The 25,457-nt window shown below is 44.0% G+C and overlaps 1 protein-coding gene across 3 annotated transcripts in view; it reads left to right on the forward strand.

The window, feature by feature from the left end:
- The window catches only part of AKT2 (AKT serine/threonine kinase 2), a 475,180-nt gene that overhangs the window by 355,032 nt on the left and 94,691 nt on the right, over positions 1-25,457 (forward strand). For all 3 annotated transcript variants that reach the window (XM_078660662.1, XM_078660664.1, XM_078660663.1), the window contains 2 exons: positions 818-949; positions 19,738-19,803. In XM_078660662.1, the coding sequence (XP_078516788.1) occupies positions 818-949; positions 19,738-19,803 (198 nt within the window). The remainder of the gene's footprint in view (positions 1-817; positions 950-19,737; positions 19,804-25,457) is intronic.

Below are 25,457 nucleotides of genomic sequence, written 5' to 3' on the forward strand. Positions count from 1 at the left end.
ATTCAACATAAAGGCACTAGACACATTAGATGTCAGGAGGGAAGTGATGTACTATATGCAACAAGCCCAATTCATTAGAAAGTTCGCAGTTTTTTTGGCACATTCCCCATAGGTCTTAGCAGTGACCAACATTGCAATTGCAAGAAGGATAGTGCAAACAAATAAACACTGTTGTGCAAGGACTAACAAAACATTATAAGTGAAGGTGGGAACAAGGGAGTTACATGTGCATTTACAGCCAGTTTACCTCTACAAATTATCTGCAAATCAGCTCATGGTCTTCAGAGCACACTGTCACATGACAGTGTTATAGATATCAACCCCCCCTAAACTGGTAGGGGGTAGGACATTCACACTGAGACATATCTTCTCCTCCACTTCTTCTTTCAGCCCCTACTCCACAGGGGAATTAACTCTGCAACACAGTCTATGCCCAACATATACATGGAAGAGACTTCACATACTAAAAGAAACATACCCTCTGCACTCAGCCCCCACTCTACGCACTCATTACAGCACTCCTTAAGCCTTAAGGAAAGCTTTAAGCTGCACAAATGATCTTCTTGGCATATTTCTACTTTTTTCACTGCAGTCTGCCATTTCGTACGCATTTTACCAGTGATGAACTGACGTTTTCAATACATTCAGCAGGTGATTGAAGGGGATGAGATTGGACAGTTTGATCTGCCATCTTTTCTATATCAGTATTGTGGCAAAGGGGTTCATGCCGTTAGCCTCATTTTTCAAATGGATGCAATACCGTGGATTTGAGTGTAATTTCTGCTCCCTCATTTCTTGCCTGTTTGTTGTTTTTCAGACCATGAATGATTTTGACTACCTGAAACTGCTAGGAAAAGGCACATTTGGGAAAGTAATCTTGGTCCGAGAAAAGGCCTCTGGGCGTTACTATGCTATGAAGATCCTGCGGAAAGAAGTGATCATAGCAAAAGTATGTATTTGTTAATTAGCATGTGTTTCTCTTTGTAACTGCCCTGATTGTAGCATCTTCTAACACCTTCACACCATCTGACACCCCCCATAATACACACACACCTTACACTGACACCGTCAAACAGTAACTGTGTGCCTTCACCATCATAGACCCCCTCACCACAATTAACTCAATTACCATCATAGACCCCATGCCCTGGTTATCATTATTACCCTCCCATGCCGTCCTAGATCTCACACTCTTTATCAGACCAATCAACATCAGTCCCACGGCACAGAGTTTAACAGAACACGCCCTACCATCATACACCCATCCACTAAAACAAATAACCACGCTTCCCATTCTCAACATATACCTGCATCTGAAAATACTTGAAATTCAAAAGTTACGGTATGTCTTTAGTCTCACCCTTCAGCACCATCATAAGCACTTAACTGTAACCCATAACACACCTACACAAATTGCAAGTTACTACCTTCACCTAATCTCCCACCATGCTGTACTAACTCAAAACGTAACACGTACAAGTTGTTAAAGGTGATTATGAGGCATCAAAGAGAAAGTGAATGAGCATGTTCATGGCTGTGCATTTGTCACGTGACTAAGTAGCCAAAGCGTTAATAAATAGAAATGGTAAATGCAGAATCGTATGTTTTCTGTGGGAATATATTGTATTTTTTTTATTCTCACCCTATGATATTTTACGCCATACAACCCATGTGTGTCATTGTATGATAGTACTCTGTGTATTGATTGTTGTTTTTGCATGCCTTTGTGGTTTAAAACTTGGTTTCCTATCATATGTAATTCATGTAAATTAAATTCCTGAGGTTGTATATTTTTGAAAGTGCTATGCTATAAACCTGTTTAGCATTATTTGCAATTACGTTGGTGTTGAAAGGTGAAACTGAGTGTGCACATTTCCTTGGGAATTTCATGTTTTATTTTCTGTTGCATTGCCATTATATGTATATCACACTTGCTTTCCTTTCTCTTCAATTTTTTTATGGCTATATATATATATCTCTGTGCATATATTTATATGTATACGTATTAGCATGAAATATCTTAAATTCATATGCTGTGCATTATTCTGAAGTCTAGCAGTTGGAGATGAAAGGAATGCATTACTAAATTTTTGCCACTCCTGGTGAGGAGATTGTGATAGCGACTCTCTAGTTCTTGATCAGCTTCACTTTCCCCGAAAATGTTTTTTTTTTAGTTTGCTTACATCTTTTTTAACACAGCAAAAATCGATGAGCAGATTTACACCAAACTTGACATGAATGTTGAACTTTGCACTAAGCATGCTTTTTTTGATTTAATGTCAATGTGTTCAGTAGATGTTAAGATCTTTATGCCTGAAAAAAGGTGTTGAGTGTATTTAAAAAGGTTCCTTCAAATGTATATCTTGGCCATTAAGCTCTCAACGTGGAAACGCTCAAATTCTGTCAGTCACTTGAGTTTTCATGAAATGTGATTGTCTAACAAAGGCATTAAGACCTTTTTGAACCTTCACTTCTCGTTAAGTCATGACCTCTCCCCACACTAAACAAAGGTAATAAATAGCTTTTAATACTTTGCATAGCTGAATATATTTGATTTTATGTTTCAGTTTTAAAGCTTTAGTGAATTATGTATGAGCACAGAAGAAAAGTGAGTAATTGATCCGATTGATTTCTCACCCTTTAAAATCCTCCAGGCACAAAACTGGGCTCATAAACATTTCCAGCGATTGCTTCATTTTGCCGATAGATGGTGCCCAATTGCACCACGGTGGCATAATCCCACCTCTGGAAGTGGTGATCTAGAACAGATGTAGCACCACGCTTCGGCTGTCATGTCAGTTCCTTTTTTTCCTCACCCTTCGACATGGATAGGGAGCTCTGCTGCCAGACTTCTGTGGTTCTTCACCAACTCTCAAAATAAGTGTTTGTGTGATGGGGTGCTAGGGAAGTGTCCATTGAAGAGTATCAGCTTCAGATTGTGAACATTACAGGCCCATATGATGGATGTCTGATCCAAGCACGATTTGGAAGCATGTGGTGAATGCTCCTTGATGCACCTGAAAGCCATCAAGCAGCAGGGGGTGAAGTTGTCCATTGCCAGCACAAAAAACTATCCTGCTTCAAGCTGCAGGCTCGTTACCAACATTTAAGTACAAACCGCAGCACAAACATAAGAAGTCCCACCCCCTCACTTCTGCTAAAGGGAAAGATCACACAGCCCGTATTCTAAAGGCCTGTAGTTTAATTTTAATCCCAATCCACAGCTGGAGCCAATGCAGACTGAATTTTCTGGGCCTAAACACAGCTGAAGGAAGCGGTCTTCATGGATACAATACTGTAGCTTATCTGGAGTATACTGTGCCCTCACTGAGCACCTTTGGGTCCTGTGAATCAGCTTGTGCCTCCGTCGCACTTCTGAAGGAGGATCCTGTCCTGATGCTGACGGAAAAGCCTCCTACTGGTCTATCGCCAGGCTCTACCTCCACTCATTTGCTTTATTCCACTGTGGTTCTTACCGAACAGACACCGGCCCTGGTTTCAGAGGAACCAATTCTGAATCCAACCCTGACTCCAAAATTTGATCCGGGTCAGTCAGCTTATTCAATGCATTCATCAGCACTAATTGTGTCTCGAAGACAGCTTCTGTGTATCCAAGACGACCGGGGATTTTCAGTGATGGATGAAGAGTTCCAACCTTATTTGCAGCAGGCCTTTCTCTGTACTCCACCCAGAGCTCACGTTTGAGACTGATGCATCCACTATAGGTAGGCGAGGCCACCTGGCAGAGATGGAGGTCAGAGGCCTCTGGTCTTCTGGAGCAGAGGCACCTCAGTATTGTGGAGCTATACAACTTTCAGCTGGCTTTCCAATGCTTTCTTCATTTCATCAGAGGCAGCCCAGTGCAAGTTCTGAAGGATAATACGATGGTATTCAAATTTGCTGTGCCAGAAGGTGCTGAGGCTCTGGCAGGACCTTAAGGGAATCTGCTTGACTGTCCGTCTCCATGCAGGGTCCCTAAACGCCAGAGAGAATGAGCTCAGCAAACATCATCTAACTGACCACGAGTCGCGTATGTACGCAGAGGTAGATCAAGAAGTACCTGCTTAGTGAGGTATGCCATGGCTAGATCTTCCGTTACAAAAAGAAGGGTAAACCCATAGGAAAGTTCCTGGGACCTGGGTATGTAGCAGTACAGAAAGAAGGGTCCCAAAACAAATGGAAAGTACAGTAGAAATGACTTATGGCAACAATAAACAGAAATATTCAACTTAGGAGTACATTTATTTAATCACAAGGTACTCGCACTCATATTAAAGTACATTGCATTAGGTCATAAGTTCACAAATAGTAGTGCCCAATGAATAGAGGAAGGGGGGGGAACCTTCCCCATCCTGATGAAGACCCACCTGTAAGGGCCAACCTACCCTACTCCTATCTGGGTCGAAACATAGACAACCGTCTCTCTTATCAACTTCTATCCCTAGCCCAAATTGTACTGCTCACTCTAGAAGTTTGGTTGTTTAGAACTACATGATCATTTGATGTACCTATGCTTGGCTCTCACTTTAAGCCATTTCTGAAGTTTCATATTGTTTGAGAATAAGTACGCTTGACCTGCTTCACGTTCCTCACCTTGCACTACCTCCTACCACTTTCACTTCCTCCCTTCCTCTATTCGTTTGGGCACTACTATTTGTGAACTTATGAACTAATACAATGTACTTTAATATGAGTACCTTGTGATTAAATAACAATGTACTCCAAATTTGAATATTTCTGTTTATTTTTGCCATAAGTCATTCCTACTGTACTTTCCATTTGTTCTGGGACCCTTCTTTCTGTACTATGGGTAGATTTTAGACATAGTTAGGGCTTTCTCTGCTTTAAGTCAAGCCCTTAAGTTCCAGTATGTTTAGCAATGTCACCTTTTTGGTAATACTGATGCAGCTGATAACTTGTAAACAATCCCACTCCACCCCCCCCCCCCTCAAAAAAAAAGGTGGCAATTATTCAGCATGAACAAACTGTGTGGAGGAATTCACCTTCAATCTAACACTTCAGGCATATAGAAAGGGGCCTCTTGCACATACATCATAGACCTTGGGTAGTGAAGCAAAGCTGAAAACTATTGAAATTGTATCAGATGATACCTAGTAGAGGTGACCTCCTCTCTTGGTGCAATGAGGTGGAACATCCAGTTTTAGGCCTTCCAGGGGCTGAGCTCCACTTCCCCTTCCACCTCAGACTGTCAAATATCTCATAGCTATTTATGATAATGGATTGATTTATTCTGGAGATCTTTCTTTCCTTCGATATTTGCAACATGATCAGCTTAGCTCCTAGTAGGCTGAATGAATGAATCTTCAATGTTGGCCAAATGCAGACTTGCATGTAGTGGTATACCAAATGTTTACTAGCCCATATTCCTCCCAAAGGTCTGTGAATAACTTGATCTGATTCCAAAGGTTTACTTTCACTAGAGTGGATATTCCAAGTATGTCTCCTCCCTAAAGCACGAAGGATAACTATCCACCCACAGTGGTATTTCTCCTGTGACTTTACCTGCACATTCAGTTTGTGAAAGTGATGCTGTCCCTGTGTCCAATACCACTGAAATTGCTAGGGAAATTCCAGGAGGAGGCTTCTCCCACATAAGTGAAGAAGTGAAACTGCTCTCTATGCTCGTGGTTCTGTTCTGTAGATTGGGTCAGACGTGAGAACATAAAGCCATTTGTTAATAGGTGGAAGGCCCAATAGTATGAGGTGAAGTGAGCCATGTTCCACTCCCTGTTGCAGGAAGACTTGTTGCTTTTTCCTATCGCCACCCTTTTGATTAACTTTTGACAAAAAACCTCATGAAAGAGGTGAGTCTTCTAAAGAAAAGGAGAGGAATTTGTAATAGATAGATCTGCAAGCCATGTAGCAGTTTATGAAGGGCTACCATCTTGACCTGGGCTGTCCTTCCCAGCAGAGAGAGGGGTATATGAGACCTGTGTGGAGGATGCTGTTAAGGGAGTAAAATAGGGTATGGATTATCCATTTCCAGACCGTCTATTCCCTGCGACCATCAGATACCATACATTTGGCTCATTTTGTTCTAAGTTCTGACTGAGAACTAACATGATCTAAGATTTGTACAGCTCGAGAACCTGAGGAAAGGGGGTTACTCTAGCATATCAAGAGGTTGTTGATGTACAGGTATGCTTTGTTTTTTGATAACTCTTCTAACTGCAGATTACTCAATTTAGAATATTCCCTAGGCTTCAGGCTGGATACGGGAAAATCTTGAGCTTTATCTCTGTGCGCCAGTACGTAGGGTCATTTGGCTTGGCTACGTCTGAAGTAACGTTCCAGTGCCTATATAGGTGTAGCCCTGGTGCGATGATATCCGTTCCTTTTGTTTCACACCAACAGTGCTGATCCGTAGAGCTACCTCAGTCACTTTTTCACCAATTTCTTTTCACTTTCTGTAGATATTTTTGAGCTTTTCTCCGAGTGTACATAGGATGTCCCCTGTTAAACCCTCAGGGTTCAAACCACAAAAAGAAGTCGAAGCGCTTTTTAACTTCACCTTCTTGTTATTGTGCTTTCAGTCTCCTCCCACCGTATGGTCCCCTGCAGAATCCACATCATGACAACTGGTATGAGGAGCTGCCCGATGATGACGGTGACTGAGATACCTCCCCAGCGGCAGGCATGGTTTCCCCCCGACTTCATGCGTGTCAGGTTTTGGAGGAAGGCATATCCTTTGCAACCATGATGCTCATTGCAGTGGATGCCATATATATCCAGATGCCAGTTATCGAGATTAAGACAAATGTCTTGATAGAGCGGTTTCAACCTGGGGCGGACTCTTCTGAACCCACGATCTCCTTTAATAAAAGTACCCCCCCCCAACGTGCTTTTGGAGGGCATGAGCAAATCCTTGCACAGGGGCTCCTGTACATCATGATTGCCCATCAGCACCGTCTCAACCTTCCTTTCTGAGCACACTTGCCTGAGAGCCTGTTGGTGCAGGCCTCCGCAGCAAAGGTTCACCCGAGCGTGTTACCTACCACACCGCCGGATAGGTAATCTAAGAGGATGGACACCTTTGGGAAGCACTTTTCTTCCACCTGGATTGCCCTGTGGTCGGTCAACACCTCATGCTTCTTGGGATGATTTTCCCATACACTTTGGGATTCGGTTGCGCCGCTGCATTCCATGCTACCCAGAGAAAAATGTGCCATCCTCAACCTAGCTCTGGTGGATGGCAGGGATGCAGCAAAGTTCGCCATTGAGTGCTCATTGGACAGCACAGGCTCCCTGGTTAAGAGCCCTGACTTCTGGGGTGGGGCTGCATATAAACGCCTGGTTAAGGTCCACTGGGTTCTCGTGGGATGTACAGTCTCCTTTGGTTGACAGTGACTCCTGCCTATTTGGCAATAAGGTCAATGTGGCACTCAGTCACGTTTGCAAGAGCAGGGTCGCTGCCAGAAACTTTGGCATTTCCCTCCCAACACGTCTGCTACAGCAGTCCTTTTACCCCTATCGTAGATGGGGAAACTTTTGGCAGTCTGCCCAGCTTCTTCGAGCATGCAGCTGTGAAACCCAGAAAGTACGCTGGAGCCAGTACCAGTGTGCTATCCAGTCCCCCACCCTCTGGCTACTGCAGCCTTAAAATCCCTTTAGTGTGTCCTCCATCCAGCTTGACCTTCTTGTTGACTGCTTAATCAGGCACCACCGGTCCCAATGGTCAGCAATTGCATCTGAAAAGTGGGTACTTCAGATCATCCTGAACGGGTATGCCCAACTCTTTTTGGAAACTCCTCCACCATCCCAAGAATGGCTGACGAAGGACCATCTCTTTTTGCTCTGTCATGAAGAGCAGTCTCTTTTGGCCAAAGGAGCCATCAGGAGGATGCCAGCACTAGAGGTAGGATTTGGTTGGTATTCTCGCTGCTTGGGAGTGCTTCCAGAACTTGAAGATGGTCACATTGGCTCAGGTAATGTCTGCCCTGGTTCCTGGAGATTGGAAGGTAATGCCGGACCTGCAGGGCTTGTATTTTTACATCCCCGTCCTGCTGCCCCATAGTATTTACCTGTGGTTCACGGTGGGTCAAAAGCACTTTCATTTCACTGTACTCCCCTTTAACCTCACTAGGGCCCCTCGGGTACTCATGAAAATAATGGTGGTGGTTGCAGCCTATCTACGGAGGATAGGGGTGCCAGTCTTCCCCTACCTCAACGACTGGCTGTTAAATGTGGGATCAACCCATGCAGCCAACTCCAGACTACAACGGACCGTCTGCATTTGCTGGGTTCACTATTAACATGCCAAACTCCCTCTCAGACATTCCCTTCCATCAAAGTCATTTTGGACACAGTGCAGTTCCACGTTTATCTTCCGGAGCAGCAAGTCCTGAATATTCAGGCTATCATTCTGATGTTTCGGGTTCTATCCTGGATTTCATTCAGATTTACTAAGGCTTCTGGGTCTTATGACCTCCTGCATCTTGCTGGTAAATCATGGCTGCTGGCTCTGCAGTGGGACCTGTTAACTTCAGTGAAGAAGAGCAAGGCCATGCAGAAACAAACCATCTACAGATGGATAGTTCTCTGCATAAATAAATCTGCTATATATAGGCGAAGAAGCAAATCCCAAAGGCTGCGGGCTCACTCCACAACGTTCAGGGCCGCTACTACTGCATTCGCGCATGGGATACCTGTCGTGGACATCTGCCAAGCTGCCACGTGGGTGTCCTTCCACATGTTCACAAAGCACTACTGCTTGGACGGTCAGGTTAGTCATGATGGCCGTTTTGCCCATTCGGTCATCCAGGACTTTTTGGTCCAAGCCTCTGAGAAAGTATGGCTTTGGTTTCTATTGTAACTTGAAAAATCAGCGGTTAGAAGTCTCTGTCAGAGAAACAAGTTACTTACCATCAGGAACACCTTTTCTGGTAAAGACTCTATTTACCCGTAGAATCCTTATAGACCCCACCCCCTCCCCATCCTTGCTCTTCTGCAAATTGGGCTCTTTTTCCGAAAAAGATCACTTTATACACTGCATCCTGGTCAAAACAGTTACATTGGTTTTTACATGGCTTCGTGCTTTTTGCACAGAACTAGTAACAAAAGAAACTGATGCAGTGTGCCGGGATAGTGCCTATACAGGCACTGTGAGATTACTTGTGACTCAGATGACACAGAACTGAACGACACCAGCTACCCGTGCAGAGAAATACTGCTCAAGATTTTCCAGATCCAGTCTGACGTTTAGGGAATGATCTAAGGTGAGAATCTGCAGTCGGAGTCTCTACCAGAAAAGGAGTTACCAATCGTAAGTAACTTGTTCATTCTTGCTAGGAGACCATTGATAGTCCGTATTAGCTCTTGCTGTTGAACAGCTAAGCCATCGGCTCAATCGCCAGAGCGAATAAGAGCAGCAAGATTATTCACCCCTGGCAGTTGCCACATTTGATATGGAAAAAATCCACCAGACAGCTACTGTCACATGCTCTGTTGTCCAGACTCCATAAGGGAGAGGAGAAGAAACCGGTATTTCCATGAAAGCTTGTCAAAGGCCTTTCAAATTTTGTAATCAATATTGCCAGGCTTTATTGCAAACAGTGAGCAAGGGCCAGCACTTTAAACCGACACGGAATGGCCTGGTTTTGTGGACATAAGTGGCATAAACCCACACTGGCCTTGCTGAACTAATTCACCTACCACAAGCCATTCACCTGAACCCTTGCTAAAATGTTGACATAGATATTAATGAGGGAAATGGACCTGTATGAGGTATGTCTCTTCGCGGAACAATCTGGTTCCTGGATGACTATGATGTCCTCACACAAATTCCTCTTTAAACTACCCTTCTCCCTTGCCGCCATGAATAATGTATGGAGAAATTGGACCGAAGAGCCTGAAAGCATTTGTTAGACTTTAATTGTTTTGCTAGATGAAAAATGGGTGATTGCATTTGAGATTTCCTCAGTCTTTAGGGCCACATCAATTAGGGCTTTACTTGGCTGTCTGAGGTTGGGCAACGAGAAACAGGACCTACATGCATCAAGGGCAGAGTCAAGTGTGGATGTCTTTGGGCTGTATACAACGGCATAGTATTGGATGAATTCTTGAGGGATCTCCATCGGGTGTGTTTAGTCTCTATTATTAAGGATGTTGCTGATGTCTTATTTCATCCTCCATGTGGTTTAGCCAGTAAAGTAGCTTACTTGCTTGGTCTCCTTCACCGTACAGCCTGGTCCGGTACAGGAACCATATCTTGCTAGCCTCATCCAGGAGAAATGACTGGTTCTGGAGTTTCACCAGTGTTGATTCCTATAGATTTTCCTCTGAGGTTTTGCTTTGGTACCCATCTTCTGATTTCTGCACCACATCTAAAGAAGGGTGATTGTGTTATCCCAGATTTCTTGGGATGCAAGACAGTGTGACTTACACTTCTCGTTACAGCCTTGTAGGCTTCCAAAACAGTTTACTGGCTCAGTATGTGTATGCCTTGGCGAGTCTCCTTACGCAAAAATGCCTGGATGGACACCTCTCTGCAATAGAGAGATTTGACGACAGAGTTGTGGCAGATATAAGCAGTCTGAAAAATAAGCCTTAAAGTCCAGGAGCTGCCAAGAGGAGAGGCTAAAAGGCTAGATGGAAGTGGTCAGGAACAGGTTTAAGGAAATAAAAGCAAGATCTAGAAAGCTCCTGCATGTGTGTAGCCACTCTCTGGTTTAAGCCTACCATGTCCGGGACTTAATAGGCAGTGGGAGTACTTAAGGTCTGTTGTAGTCTGCATTAGGGGCCTGGCAACTTTTTCCGATCAATTGTACGGCTTCCTGTTTCACACACTCAGTCAACATTCATTCCATGTATCTTTGTTTTGTTCTTTACCAGTTTCTTTGAATTTACGGAATTAGACAGGGTTTCCCCTTGATTGTTTTGCTATCTTAATTCTTAACTCTGAGGTTGTGTAGTGTGTTGAGGTGCAGCATTTGTGTTCAGGTCCGTGTGCTGCTCATCAGCACCGCCTTGCGTGGAATTTTGTAATTTACACTCCTGTTATTACCTTGCAATTATCTGTCTTTTTATACTGACTTCTGTTACCCTTATTTGTTAATGTGCTTTGTCCTCAACCCTCCTAGTCTGTTTCGTGCCTCTTGTTTCCCTGCCGAAACCAAGAAGTAAATGAAAAACCGGCGTTTGTCTCTCTCCCTTCATCTTTTCCCCTCACACTCTGTGAGTTGGATATTTTAGTACCAATCAAAAGAGGGAATGGAATTCTCATCCATTCCACTGCCTAGCTCCTCAAGATTGACAGCACCTTTGCAGGGCGGCCCTACATCTGTATCTCGAGGAGCATTGTGGGACAAGCCATAAGCAAATATATAGACACTAACAATTTTTCCCATCTGAGAGGTTGGGACTAATAACTAGTTTAGAAAGAAATGGGGACTTTGGGCCCCTGAGAAGAAGGTATAATTTATTTCTACGAGATCAAGCAGCCCTTCTTCGACTTATCTTCCACTCTCTTAGAACATGCTCATATTCGAGTCATTATAGCCTGCATCGTTTTAACCTCCATTTCTTAGATGTGACTTTCTGTCTTCGTATTCCTGTCCACTGCATTATGCCGGTTCTGCCAGAAGGAAGACTCTATCAGCTATTTCAGCAACTCATGGGATGATTGAATTCCCTGCAAAATGACGACAGTTAAGGACAACAAGGCATCCAATCCAGTGGCAGCTTTAGTTAGCTTGGCTGAAGGGCTGGCCGACGTGGCCAGTGAAGGTGGAAGTTGGAGGGGGGTTTTGAATGTGGTTTTCATCTGCACTCATTTGTCCATTTCCACCTATTTAAGACCAAGTCCCTGCTTATCCTTTGCCATGGTGTGAAGGGGCCTCAGTAGGTAGAATGGGCAGCAGCTCGCAACAGCGTGCTAAAGACAACCAGGGAAAGACCAGGCTTACCTCAGAAGATCATCTTCAGGCCTATCAGTGGTCAGCTCTAAGGAGCTACCCAGAGTTAACGTATATAACGGGCTGCAGTGGTCCTAAAGGTAATGATGGGACGGAGTGGAGCTTAGTGGCCAGAGCTGAGTGCAAAAGGATTCATTGGTTGCATTCAAACAACAGTGGTAAGCCTCCTATTTCCTTTCTCGTAGGACTGGTTTCTTCTAGAGAGTCCATGCCAACCTTCCCCACCCCAAAAAAATTGTGCTTTACAGGCTGCCCACCAGTCCATGTCTTTCTATAGCTTGGTCCAACTACCTCCATGGCTGACAGCCTCATTCAATATTCCCCCTCCCCAGCCCAGTTCCCCCCCTAACTTATAAACTTATAACCAGTACCCCCCCCCCCCCCCCCCATCGAACGCAGGTTGAGAGTATCTCTGTTGTAGTTCCTGGAGTAAGTGTTTTAGATGGTCCTAGGCTGTAAAGCCCTGTTGAATGCTTCGGAGACTGAGTGGAGTTGGCTCTGACGACAAGGCAGAGCTTGAAGTCTGTAGCGATCCTCTTCCCTGCTGCATCGGTCAGCTGTACTGTTCCTTGATGGGAGGTGGCCAGCATAATCCCACCTGCATCACTCCCATCTCTGTCCAATCAGGCTGTTGCTCACGGTCACAGATGCCTTTGGCAGAAAGGATGGAGAGATCCCCAATATAAGGGGTGTGACTCCAGAGAGGTATAGGGAAGCTACTCCAGCAAAGTCTCCTGTATTTGGGAAGTGCAGTGCAAGCACTCCTGTATCATCACCATTTTGTGAGAACAGAACTCCCACCAGTGGTCTCCATGAACTGTCCAAGGCATGGAAACCCTACAAGCCCAAGTAGATCTCCCATGGGGATCATGATTCTCAGGTACCCAGAAGGTAATTTGGCCGCCTTGGCCATCTCCTGAATTCCATACTGGCTCTGTTGCTCATGCCCATCACTTGATCAGGGGCAGCTGAGCCTGCCAATTAGCTTCAGGGGACTAATGCTACCAGAGGTAGCCACAGAGGCTGGTCCACTGATTAGATCAGATGTGTTCACCCAACAGCTGTGATATTTAGGCCAGAATAGTTCGCTTTGTGTGAGGGTCTTGCAGGATGTCTGGACATGAAAATGAATTTTTGTAGGAAACAGCCACCCTCTTGGAAATGCCCTGAATTCTTACTTTTCCACAGTTTCTGGCGTCTTTATTTTTTAGACCATATTTCACTGTTCTAATGTGCTTAATAGATATCCTTTTTTATCCGATTTAGACATAGTGAATAAAATTACTTTTAACAGATATTACCATGATTGTTAGCTGTTCTACAAAAATACATGTTCGAGGCATATGAGCTGCAGATCACACGCTATGCATAGATCGCCGTCTAGTGTTGGGCCCGGATGTTTGCACTTGTTGTTGTATTGGAAAAGTCTTTGGAAGTCACGAGATAGGTGACTCCTCCTTTGGACAATAGTGTGCATGGGCATCGGCTCCATCTTCAGATTGTTTTTCCCCCATCGTGCTTGGATGTGTCTATCGCGCTCCAGTTCGGTGTCTTTACCAATTCAACTTTCGACGCAGAATCCTTCATCCTTTTTTCCGGTATTGTTTCGATCGTGATTCCTACTTGACGCGCATCTGTTCAAGCGAAGTCTTCGATTCCAGTCGTCGACAAAGGCCTTCGGGCCTACCTACGCCATTACATCTGGCTCATGGAAAGGTCTCCTTTTAAAAAGTGTCCTCAATGTGGATCCAAGTTTACAGACACAGATCTTCATGAGGTGTATAACCTCTGCCTTTCGCAGGAGCGCAAGGCCTGAGACTGTCCAGCTTGTGCCTCTTTCTGCTCCAAGAAAACAATTCGGGATCGTCGAGCTCGAAGAAGCATGGCTCACTCATCAACATCCATTCCCGACGACATCTTCCAGAAGGGCGTCGATGTACCGGAGCAGGAGCGGATCGAAGAAGGCCTCGTCCGCGCCTCCGAAGCCGATAACTCCGACATCGAAGACATCACTCCAAGGTAGCGGGTCGTAAGTACAAACGTCGACCACCCCCAAAAAGGCTTCGGTAACACCTTCACCTTCGGGCCTAGGTGCACACCGGGACAAAACCTCTCACGCCCCGCCTCCGGGTCCGGCAAAGAAGTCAACAAACAAGCATTCAGGCCACTCTGGATTGAGTCAGCCTGCCATCGGGTCCGAAACCAAAACCCCGGCATCCAAAAAGAAGCCCTCCTCCTCCATGCCGACCACTAGCTCGGCATCTAAGCGTACTGGGACGACCCCTCGACTCCAAAAAAGTCAGCGGAACCGTCGTCCTTCTCCATGCCGACCACTACATCGGCACCGAAACATACTGGGACCGACCCTTCAACTCCAAAGAAGTCATCGGAACCAAGTAAAAAAATACTTCCAAAAAGTACAGACTCTCAACCTTCGGCACCGAAAAAAACTTCAGAACCTAAAAAACAACTGGTTCAGCAAGCTCCTTCAGATATTAAAAAACCTCACGCTCCTAAGCCAAAACAGCCTAAATCTACTCCAGATTCTGTGCCTCGTAAACCTTCGGAACTGAAAAAATCGGCGCCTAAAAAACAACCTACACCAGAAGAGCTTTTTCAATCCGATCCCACCCCAAAAACTCTTCTAAATGACCCAAAAACAGGTCAACTGACTCTCAGTTCCAAAAAGAGACCAATGGACATGCCTCTACTGGCTCCATCTCCACCAAAGAAGAGAGACATTGCAAAATCTCCTCTCAGACTCCCTTCTCCACCTCCTCCTCTAACTCCCCCTCCACACCACTCCCCTACTCCATTTCCACTCCCCTCACCATCTCCTCCACCAGATGATGATGACACCTCAAATGACGGGGGGGGGGGGGCGGGAGGCGCGGACGGTGCAGATGAGGAATCACTAGGGGATCCTGGGCAGTCTTACACCCCAGACCCATGGGACGATTATTATACACCAGATGTCCCTAATGTACCACAAGAGGATGTCTATCTCTCTAGAACTTCTCCTCCACAGGACACCTTGGGTTTCAACCAGCTCGTTCAGAGAGCTGCACAATATCACGGGGTAGATCTACATACAGACCCTGTAGAGGAGGATTTCTTAATGGACACATTTGATACAGCCCAAAGGTCCACTTCTGTGCTACCTATGTTAAAAGGGGTAATTAAACACGCATCTAAGGTGTTCAAAGATCCTGTTAGGGCTAGGGTTATTAATCCCAGAATAGAAAAGAAATACAAATCTGCCTCAGCAGGTCCTGTTTACATAAAGGGACAAATGCCATTGGATTCCTTAGTGGTCTCCAATGCCAGAAAGAGGGCCAACTCGCAAACGTCAGGCGATGCTCCGCCTCCCGACAGGGAATCAAAGGTCTTGGACGCTTCTGGTAAACGTACAGCGTCACAAGCAGCAAACATATGGTGAATCGCAAACACACCAGCTTTGCTGGCGAGATACGATATGGCACACTATGATGAGCTAGAGACCCTATTACAACACCTTCCTGATAAATACAAAAGTCAACGACCTTATACAAGAGGGTAAACTCATAACCAACATCTCCATTCATTGCGCTCTAGATGTGGCAGTCACCGCCTCATGAGCCATTAACACAAGTGTCCTTCTACGTAGACACGCATGGCTACGCATTTCAGGTTTTAAACGAGAAGTCCAAACTACCATACTTAACCAGCCATTTGATCAAAAACACCTGTTTGGCCCAGATGTGGACTAATCTCTAGAGAAGGTGAAAAAAGATACCGACACAGCTAAATCAATAGGAGCCTTGCAATCGCAGGTTTCCAGGCGTTCTTTTTGTCGCTCCTCCTACTGAGGCACCTCTAGAGGCTATTCCTCTGACAACCCCTCCACCTCCTATAAAACTCCGACCCAAACCTAATTTACCAGAGGTTATCACAGAGGAGGCTACAGAGGCAATAATAGCAAGGGTAGAGGCAAAATCAACAATACTTGCTCCGCCTCCACCCGTGCCCAATGCCTTCCCTCCACTCCCCCGAACCATTCCACTCTGGTCGAGGGAAGATTGCTACAATTCCTACCTGTTTGGAGCAACATCACTACCGACAGGTGGGTAAGACAAATCATTCAATCAGGTTATTGTATATAACTCACCTCTACCCCCCAAACATACCACCCACACAGCACACAGTGTCACCAGAACATTTATCGCTGCTAAAGCAAGAGTTACTTTCCCTCCTACAAAAACATGCAATAGAACCAGTTCCCCTGCATCAACAAAGCACAGGGGTTTCCTCCCTGTACTTTCTTATTCCAAAAAAGGACGGATCCCTGAGACCCATCTTGGACCTCAGACCCCTAAACCTTTACATACAGTCAGACCATTTTCATATGGTCACACTTCCATAAGTCCTTCCTCTTTCTCACAAGGTGATTTCCTTGCCACCCTAGACCTCAAGGACGCCTACTTACATATTCCCATTCACATCTCTCACAGACAATTTTTGAGGTTCGTAGTGGACGGTCAGCAGTACCAATTCAAAGTACTCCCATTCTGAGTCACCACAGCACCCAGAGTTTTCAGAAAATGTCTGGCGGTAGTTGCGGCTAACCTAAGAAGACAGCAAATTCACGTCTTCCCATACTTAGATGACTGGCTCATAAAGGCCAATTCATATAACCAATGTGTACATCACACTTACGCCGCAATACAACTACTCCACGACTTAGGGTTTACAATAAACCACGCAAAGTCTCATCCACAACCGTCCTGCATACAACAGTACCTAGATGCCACAATAAACACCTCAAAAGCACTTGCATATCCCAGTCCAACCAGGATAGCAAGCATACAAAGCCTCATAACCAAATCTCAGCCGCAACACACTCTTCCAGCTCAAGTGTTCATTCAGTTAATAGGGATGATGGCCTCTTGCATATTCATAGTACCTCATGCAAGACTCCAGATGCATCCATTACAGGAATGCTTAGCACGTCAGTGGAACCAAGCTCAAGGTCAGCTAACAGATCTGGTGTTGGTGGACAGCCGCACACATCGCTGTCTGCAGTGGTGGAACACCCAAAACCTTTTCAAGGGGCGACCGTTCCTCGAGCCAGTTCCACAAATAGTGGTAACAGCGGACGCATCACTCTCCGGCTGGGGAGCTCATCTATTACATCACATCATACAGGGCACATGGACACCTCAACAAAAATTACTCCACATCAATCACCTGGAGTTACTAGCCATATTCCTACCGTTAAAGTAATTCCAGAAACAAATATCAGGCAAAGCTGTCCTAGTCCGCACCGACAATATGACAGCAATGTACTACATACAAAAACAAGGCGGGACATACTCCGTTCAGCTCTCTCAACTAGCACAAAGCATATGGAGATGGGCTATTCCTCAGAACATTTTTCTCCTAGCCCAACACATTCCAGAAGTCCAAAACAACATAGCAGATCTGTAAAGTCGTCAAACGCAACAGATTCATGAGTGGGAACTTCATCCACAAGTTCTTCAACCGTTTTTCCAGTTGTGGGGTCAACCAGAGATAGATCTCTTTGCCACACACGAAAACGCTAAATGCCCAAGCTTCGCCGCCAGATATCCACACCCATTGTCCAAAGGCAATGCGATATGGATGAGTTGGTCAGGCAGATTTGCCTACGCTTTTCCGCCTCTTCCACTCATTCCACTGGTGGTGCGCAAACTGCAGCTACACTCACTGACTCTCATCCTAGTTGCTCCAACATTGGCCAGACAACCTTGGTACACTACATTGCTGGAACTATCTGTAGTCCCGCATCAAAAACTACACCTCTTCCCAAGCCTCCTAACCCAGAACCATGGAGAAATCAGACACCCGAACCCAGCACAGCTCAACCTAGCAATCTGGCTCCTGAGGTCTTAGTATTTGGCTACCTTAACCTTCCCCTTGACTGTATGAACGTTATCAGAGAAGCTAGACGCCCCACCACTAGAGCTTTCTATGCAGCCAAGTGGAAAAGATTCGTAATATACTGTAACAACAACACCATCAATCCTTTATATGTGTCTATTCAACACATCATAGGTTATCTACTACATCTCCAAAAGTATAATCTAGCATACACATCTATTAGGTTACAGCTCGCTGCCATAGCAGCCTGCTTACAAAATAGACAGCATTTGTCGCTATTCAGAGGACCTGCAATCAAAGGGTTTATGGAAGGTCTCACAAGAATAATTCAACCCAGGGTACCACCTCACCTGTGTGGAATTTAAACCTCGTTCTCACAAGACTAATGGGCCCTCCATTTGAACCAATGCACAAATGTGAGTTACAATTTCTTATATGGAAAGTCGCTTTCCTGGTGGCCATTACTTCCCTTAGAAGAGTCAGTGAACTACAAGCACTAACTATTCAAGAACCATTTTTACAACTCCATCATAACAAAGTGGCTCTAAGAACAAATCCAAAATACCACCTTAAGGTTATTTCTCCATTTCAGCTCAATCAGTCTGTGGAATCGCCAATATTTTTCTCGAACCACAAACAGTTGCTGAAAGAGCTCTTCATACTCTAGACGTAAAAAGAGCACTCCTTTATTACATTGACAGTACAAAACCTTTTCGCAAGACGCAACAACTTTTCGTGTCCTTCTCACCACCACATAAGGGCAACCCCATCTCAAAGTCTGGAATTGCAAGGTGGATTGTCAAATGCATACAAATTTGCTATCACAAAGCAAAACGTACATTATCTATTCCACCTAAAGTCCACTCTACCCGAAAGATAGGGGTTTCAATGGCATTTTTAGGGAACATTCCCTTAGATGACCTCTGCAAAGCAGCTACATGGTCTACACCTCACACATTCACAAAGCACTATTGTGTACATGTGCAGGCAAAATAGGCTACTGTGGACCAGGCTGTACTCAAACCACTATTTCCAACAAATGCAACAGATACTGGTGTGCACCGCTAAAGAGGGGGAATGCTATACAATCTATGCATTGTGGGGGATCTGCAGCTCAAATGCCTCGAACGGAAAATGCTACTTACCAGGATGCATCTGTTCTTGGCATGTAGAGCTGCAGATCCACACACGCCCACCCACATCCCCGGCTACCTTTATCTGTTCCAGTATTATCTTATTTAGATACGCATACATGGGCATCTTTTCTGTTTCTCACAAAACTCGATCTTTTTACCTGTTGCCGAATAAACAATCTGAAGACGGAGCCAATGCCCATGCGCACTATTGTCCAAAGGAGGAGTCATCTATCTCGTGACTTACAACATCAAGTGCAAACATCCAGGCCCAACACCAGATGGTGATCTATGCATAGTGTGTGGATCTGCAGCTCTACATGCCAAGAACAGATGCATACTGGTAAGTAGCATTTTCCTTTAAATGGAGCGTTCTAACCACAGATTCCTCACCTTAACAATATCCCCTGGTGCCAAACTGGATCCAGAGAAGTATTGTTTTTCTTTGTGTGTTTGCTATAGATGGGAAAATAATAAAAACTTTATTTCGCACGTGGAAGTGTATTGCGGGTGAAAGCATAAATGTTGCTAAAAAATGAAACTATCGTAATTTACTTTGTACCAAAATTACACTTGTCTCAAGTTAAGTGGTACACACCCCCTTGAATGCAAGGTAAGTTTGGGTTTTGCGCACAAATAGCTTAAATGAATATGTAAGTGAAACCTTGACCTCGGTAGAACGTGTTTAGAAAATTATTTCCTTCTTAATGTGCCATGTATCTCCTCAGAATGCCACCCGTAATATAAATGTCTGTCATGTTTCTATTGTATAGGATGAAGTTGCTCACACTGTTACAGAAAGCAGAGTTTTACAGAATACAAGGCATCCCTTCTTAACAGTAAGTATTTGTTTCTATAAATCTGTTAAAATATTTGTGTGCTTGGGTATTAAGTTGTTCGAATATTTTATAAACAAATATATAATGTGGACCTATCAGTGTCAGTTTAACATATATATAGATATAAATATGTGTGTGTGTGTGTGTGTGTGTGTGTGTGTGTGTGTGTGGTCGTGTGTGTGTGGTCGTGTGTGTGTGTGTGGTCGTGTGTGGTGTGTGGTCGTGTGTGGTCTTTCCAAAGGAAACTTTGTTTCCTGGGTGGCCTTCTTTGGCAGCGTTTCGCAAACCGCCAGGTAATGGCCCTTAATATTGAACATCAGATTTGTTGAATCTTTCACCAGAAAATCTTGCACACACTCATTTATGAAGTAATAATGATTGATTCACCTGCTCAAGCATGTCCACCACGCCACTGTGTTTGGCCGAAATACTTCTGGTGTGAATCCAACTTTTATGTAATTTGCACTTGGGGAATTATGTATTGGTTACATGATGGCTGGTTCCACGACCTGTGAGAGGTTTTGCAGCTTAAATGTGTCAGGGTTTGGAGACGCAAGTTTTATAAATGACGACTGAACATAAACGAGTACACACAAGGTTTTCGGATGATAGGATTCTGCAAACGTGATGTTTAAAATGTGTGTGTGTATATGTGAAATGAAATAAAACAACGGAAAGCCTTCATTATAGTTAAGAAAATTTTATTCATTTTATCTATACAAAATAAACTTAAAGTAATGTTACTGAGATTTTTAAAGCGCTCTGTTACCATGAGGGTAAGTACCCAAACGTTAGAAATTCTACAGTTAAAGTTATCCCTTAAAGTTCCAATTTACGCACCACTGTCAAACTATTGTAACACATGCAACTCTATACACAGTGTAGTGAACTTGGTAACCACACTACATTAACTATAATTCACCACTCTACTATACACAGTGTTCTGACAAATGTGATTTTCTCTATTATAATTGTTGTTATGAATGCTGTAATTTCAGATGGTATAAGTGATATAATGTGGAAGGATATAAGTAGTGCAGAGAGAAGGCATGCATTCTAGTTAGTGTGGTTACAGAGTTTAATTCACTGTGTATGGAGGTGCGCTAGTTCAAATAGTTTGAAGGTGGTGCATAATTTATCAATTTAAGGTATAACTATTACTTTAGAATTTCTATTGTTTTGGATACTTACTCCTCCAGTCTGTGTGTCGGCCATTGGCTGACACGGGCAGGCTCTCTGGTGCTTTGCCCAGGTTTCTTCTTTTAAAGTGAGGCTAGGCCGCTAGGGCTGTTAAGCATGAGCTTCCAGAGCAGCCTTTTTTGTATGTAATGCCAGTCAGTGTGCAGAGTGCGCGGACATCATTACATAGAAAAGTAAAATTAAAATGAGCCATAGGTCTCGTTTCACTTTAACTGAATCAGTGCTCGGGGGGGATAGCTCAGAATTCCCCCCACCCCTAGCCCAAAAGCATGTATCCACCGACTAGATACCAGGGATGGGGGAAGCTGCCCCTTAAGCAAGGGTTTGTGCTCCCCCGATGTATTTGTTTATAGCAGTCTTTCTGCCCCCTCCACCCCCCAGGGGGGCTATGGAGGTAATAACCCCCAATCTGACCCCCTGCAGTGAGCCCACTAGACGCCAGGGATTTTTCCCCCCATATAAAATATGAGTGGGGGCAGCGCACAAGGGCATGGTCATGGCCTCACCCCAAAATACATGGAACAATCTTTCTGCTGCCCTGCAGGGCAGATAGGGCAATTGTGTGGTGACACCTGTTGACCTCTGTTTGATGCAATCTTGTCACGTGCCCTAGGCCCAACCACATATGTGTTGCAGCATTTTTATTGGCACAAGTGGAGCAATACTTGGTGTTAGGAACTTTATGGATTCCTTCGGAGTCAGGAAGTTTCCATCACAGAAATGTAAGGAAAATGCATAATTTCAGGCAAAGTTTGAGGTTTGCTGGGCATATGTTTGATGTTGGGGAAAAATCAATATAAAAAATAATAAATTATCAGATGTGCTATCTCGCTCTTCTCTCCGAAAAGGTCCAAGTGTGCCACCTATTCGTGTATTCCAATAAGACCAAAGTACGTTTTCCCAAACAGCTGCATCTCGGTATGTTTTGTCTGGGTGCTAAGGCTTGACCAGAACAGAATAACAAGGGGCATTGTTGTTCAGCCTTGCTCACCATGTTCAGACTAAATCCCAGTAACCTGCAGAGTGTGAACATATCAATAGGTTTTCATGTAAAAACGGCTAAAGAGACATTTGCAAAAATAAAGTCAGGTAGTAACGGATGCAAAGCAGCAGACAATCTACAGCGTGCTCATGATAACTTCGAGAGAACAACAATGTCCCCCCCGGGCCATTTGACAGCATATAATAGTAGAACATTTATTACCACAAATTGAATTGCATTGCATTCATGCCTTCGAATGTAAGCCAGTGCGTTAAAAAAAAAAAAAAATTCTAGAAAAAGTTTGAAATATACCCTCAAAATCATATGCTAGTGCCGGCACACACACATTCAGAGCTGTACAAATAATCACTGCTCCTAAACTCCTTATCTTGTGTCCATTTAAGAAATATGTTTCCTTGATACCCATTTTTCAATGTACATATTTCACCATATGACTTGTTCTATACTTGCTACGCATTAAAAACCATTGTATGGTGCAGCTTAGTTGTTGGCTCTGGGTACCTTGGGCTCATGGAGAACCTAAAAACACTAAATATCCCAGCAACCAGAAGGGTCTAGCGGATGCAATGGTATATTGCTTTTATAAATTGGTCATTGTTACAACAATTTATAGATGAAAACTTTGTCACAAATAGATGTTTTTCCTGCTCCTTTTCAGTATTTCTTTATTTCAACAGTTAGTAACCTTAGGGAAACCTTGAGGCATCCATTCAGATGACCTCTTGCTGAATAAGGAATTTTGTCAACTTTGCAAAAATCTTCAGCTTTACTGGATTACCTATGGGTTTCAAACTGGTTTCCACCACAAACTGAAAGTAGGCTGAAGCACACACAAAATAGCTTTGCATGTACCTGAAAACTGGGAAGATGGTAACTTTAGCACAACAAACAGTTTGTCAATGCCATTTTTTATAAAAAAAACAAAAACACACTTTTATCCATGGTACTTTTTCCTATTTTGCCCCCAGAACTCCCAATTTAGCTATAGAATAGCAGTAGAATTGTATAGAGTAGAGTACTGTTGAGTCAATTGGCTTAGAGTGGAATAGCGTGGAGTGGTGTAGAGTTGGGTGTAGTGTCATAAAGTTGAGTGGTGTCCAGTGGAGTGGCTTAGAGTGGAATAGCTTACAGTTGAATGGTGTAGAGTACAATAGTTTACGGTTGAGTTGCTTAGAGTACAACAGCGTACAGTTGAGTGGGGTCGAGTGGAATAATGTAGACTTGAGTGGCATACAGAGCAGAGTGCCAACACTTGAAACCAGGAAGTGTTGGCAGCCATTGTGGGAGTTGGTTTTAGCAGAGTCCCATAAAAATGTAAAAAAGAAAGGGTGTCTGGTTAGGACTACCCTGACCCCCTAATATTGTGATATTTTTTGGTTAAAATAGAGTTTTAGGGACCTCTTTAACAATATTCAGCTAAGTGGGGGTGTTTTTATTCGCTAGGCATCAAACATGTAGGTATAAGACCATTCATTCGATCGGTACTCAATTGTTGTGAGGGCATTAAACATATGGGCACAAAGCAAATTCCACGCTGCCCATATGTAGCTGACATCTGAGTGGCTCGCCGGAGGGGATGTGAAGATCGTAAAACTCCCTTTCATCTCCACACACACCTATATGCTCACTTTGCCACTGGATTCAAGCAAGCCGGGCTGAAGACGGCTGTAATGCCAGAAACCGGTCCTCGGAAGCTTGTTTCCGGTCCAGGGAAGGCATGGCTTGGCAGTTCGGGTAGGACTGTTCCCATGAGGCACAGGGTGAGGCTAATTTGCATATAGCCATGTCTAAACTGGGGTGGCAGAGTGGGCTAAAGAACGGTGATGGATCAAACCCAGATCTTTTGACTGGGTGTGAGTTTTTGATTGGTTCGGATGCTCCGTCCATCACCACCCCCTTTTGTACCCCCCCCCCCCCCTTGTACCATCTTGGCAGCCAGGCGACCGTTCTTTGCAACTTGCTGGTCTCTCCGGTGAATGTAGATTGAAGCTCAGAAACCTAATGAGGGTAAAAACTCATCCAGTATCTCTGCTTCACTGGTGTTAACCCAGTTACCTGCACTCGTCATCTTTGCAGGGAACTGCTTTAATACCACTTGTTGTCCCCAAGTACACCGTTCACAAGTTCAATCACAAAGCACACCCACAAGGAAGAGAAGTATTCCAAGTATGGGGTTAAGGCACATCATTTGCAAAGACATACAAGAAACAAAACTAAAAGACCTCTACATATTTAGCTGTCATCAACCCTCTTTCTCCCTGTAGCCCTGTGATTTGGCAGGAATCTTCCTCTTCTGTGGGTGAGTTAACAATCTGATTTTGAAGTGTGAAATATCTCCTAGATTCACATGCTTGCAATATTCTCTTGTCTAGAGGTTCGGTCTGGAAGAGTTTATTTTCAAACGTTTTCTTCTAAGGGCATTTACATAGGTGGAGTCAGTATCACTCTCTCTCACATCGACTGTAAACCCAGTTCCCACAGTGCATTCAGGTTTTTCTAGGTGGGTCTTTGGCATTGTCTGAGAATGTTAGATACTGAAGGTGGTGTGAGCACAAACTTTAAGTTCTGCTACACCTTTTTTGTATGGTCTGCTTCTGCTTATAAGTCTGAAGAATGTTTTGCCATGTTGCTTTTAAACCAAAATCTAAAACCCTATTGAACACAGATCACTTATTGCTTGCACACTGGCCCACAACAGACATGTTAAGGCAGCCTTAGTTCAGATTCTAGATAACATTTCAGGGTGTACCAAGCTATGTCTAAGAGAGTATTTAATTCCATTCCAACCATAAACCTACCTACCTACCTACCTACCTACCTACCTGCCTCTTGAAGAGGTACAGTTTGGTATTATGGATCTGTATGCAAATGTATAATGCAGTGGGTCTTGACCTTTTTTAATTCTGTGAACCCCCAATGAATCATTACTGGCATCTAAGGGCCCAAACAGACTCATTACTGGAAGCCGGGGACCCCAGTCTAAGCAGTTTCTTCGATTTGAACCTCATATGAATGAGAAAAAATAAATTTTTATTGGGAAGAGTGGAGCATTTCTAAATTTGATTTTTAATTCTAAAAGGCAAAGCAATATGCTAGATGGATGCATGTTGGAAATGAAAGGTGCACAGAATTGTACCAATGGAGTCGATTCTGAATGTACCTTTTAGACATTTGCTTACATTTAAGTGTGTTTTGAGGCACTAATTAATAAACGGATTTGCTATACAGTTAGTTCAGCTATGGAGTTGTGGACCACTGAAGAATTCTGGGTGATTCCCTACAGCAGTGCCATTGGCAAAAATGCTCCTAAGTGATGCTCATATTTTTTTCTGATTTGAAAAACAACTGATAATTGGCAGTGTAACGCACATCATGTGAAATTACGCCTGATCACAGACTTTAAAACTTAAGTCAGTAACTTCTTTCCTTCCATTATACCTTGTCATACTAT

Source organism: Lissotriton helveticus, chromosome 9 (assembly GCF_964261635.1).
Source record: "Lissotriton helveticus chromosome 9, aLisHel1.1, whole genome shotgun sequence".
Classification (NCBI taxonomy): Eukaryota; Metazoa; Chordata; class Amphibia; order Caudata; family Salamandridae; genus Lissotriton; species Lissotriton helveticus.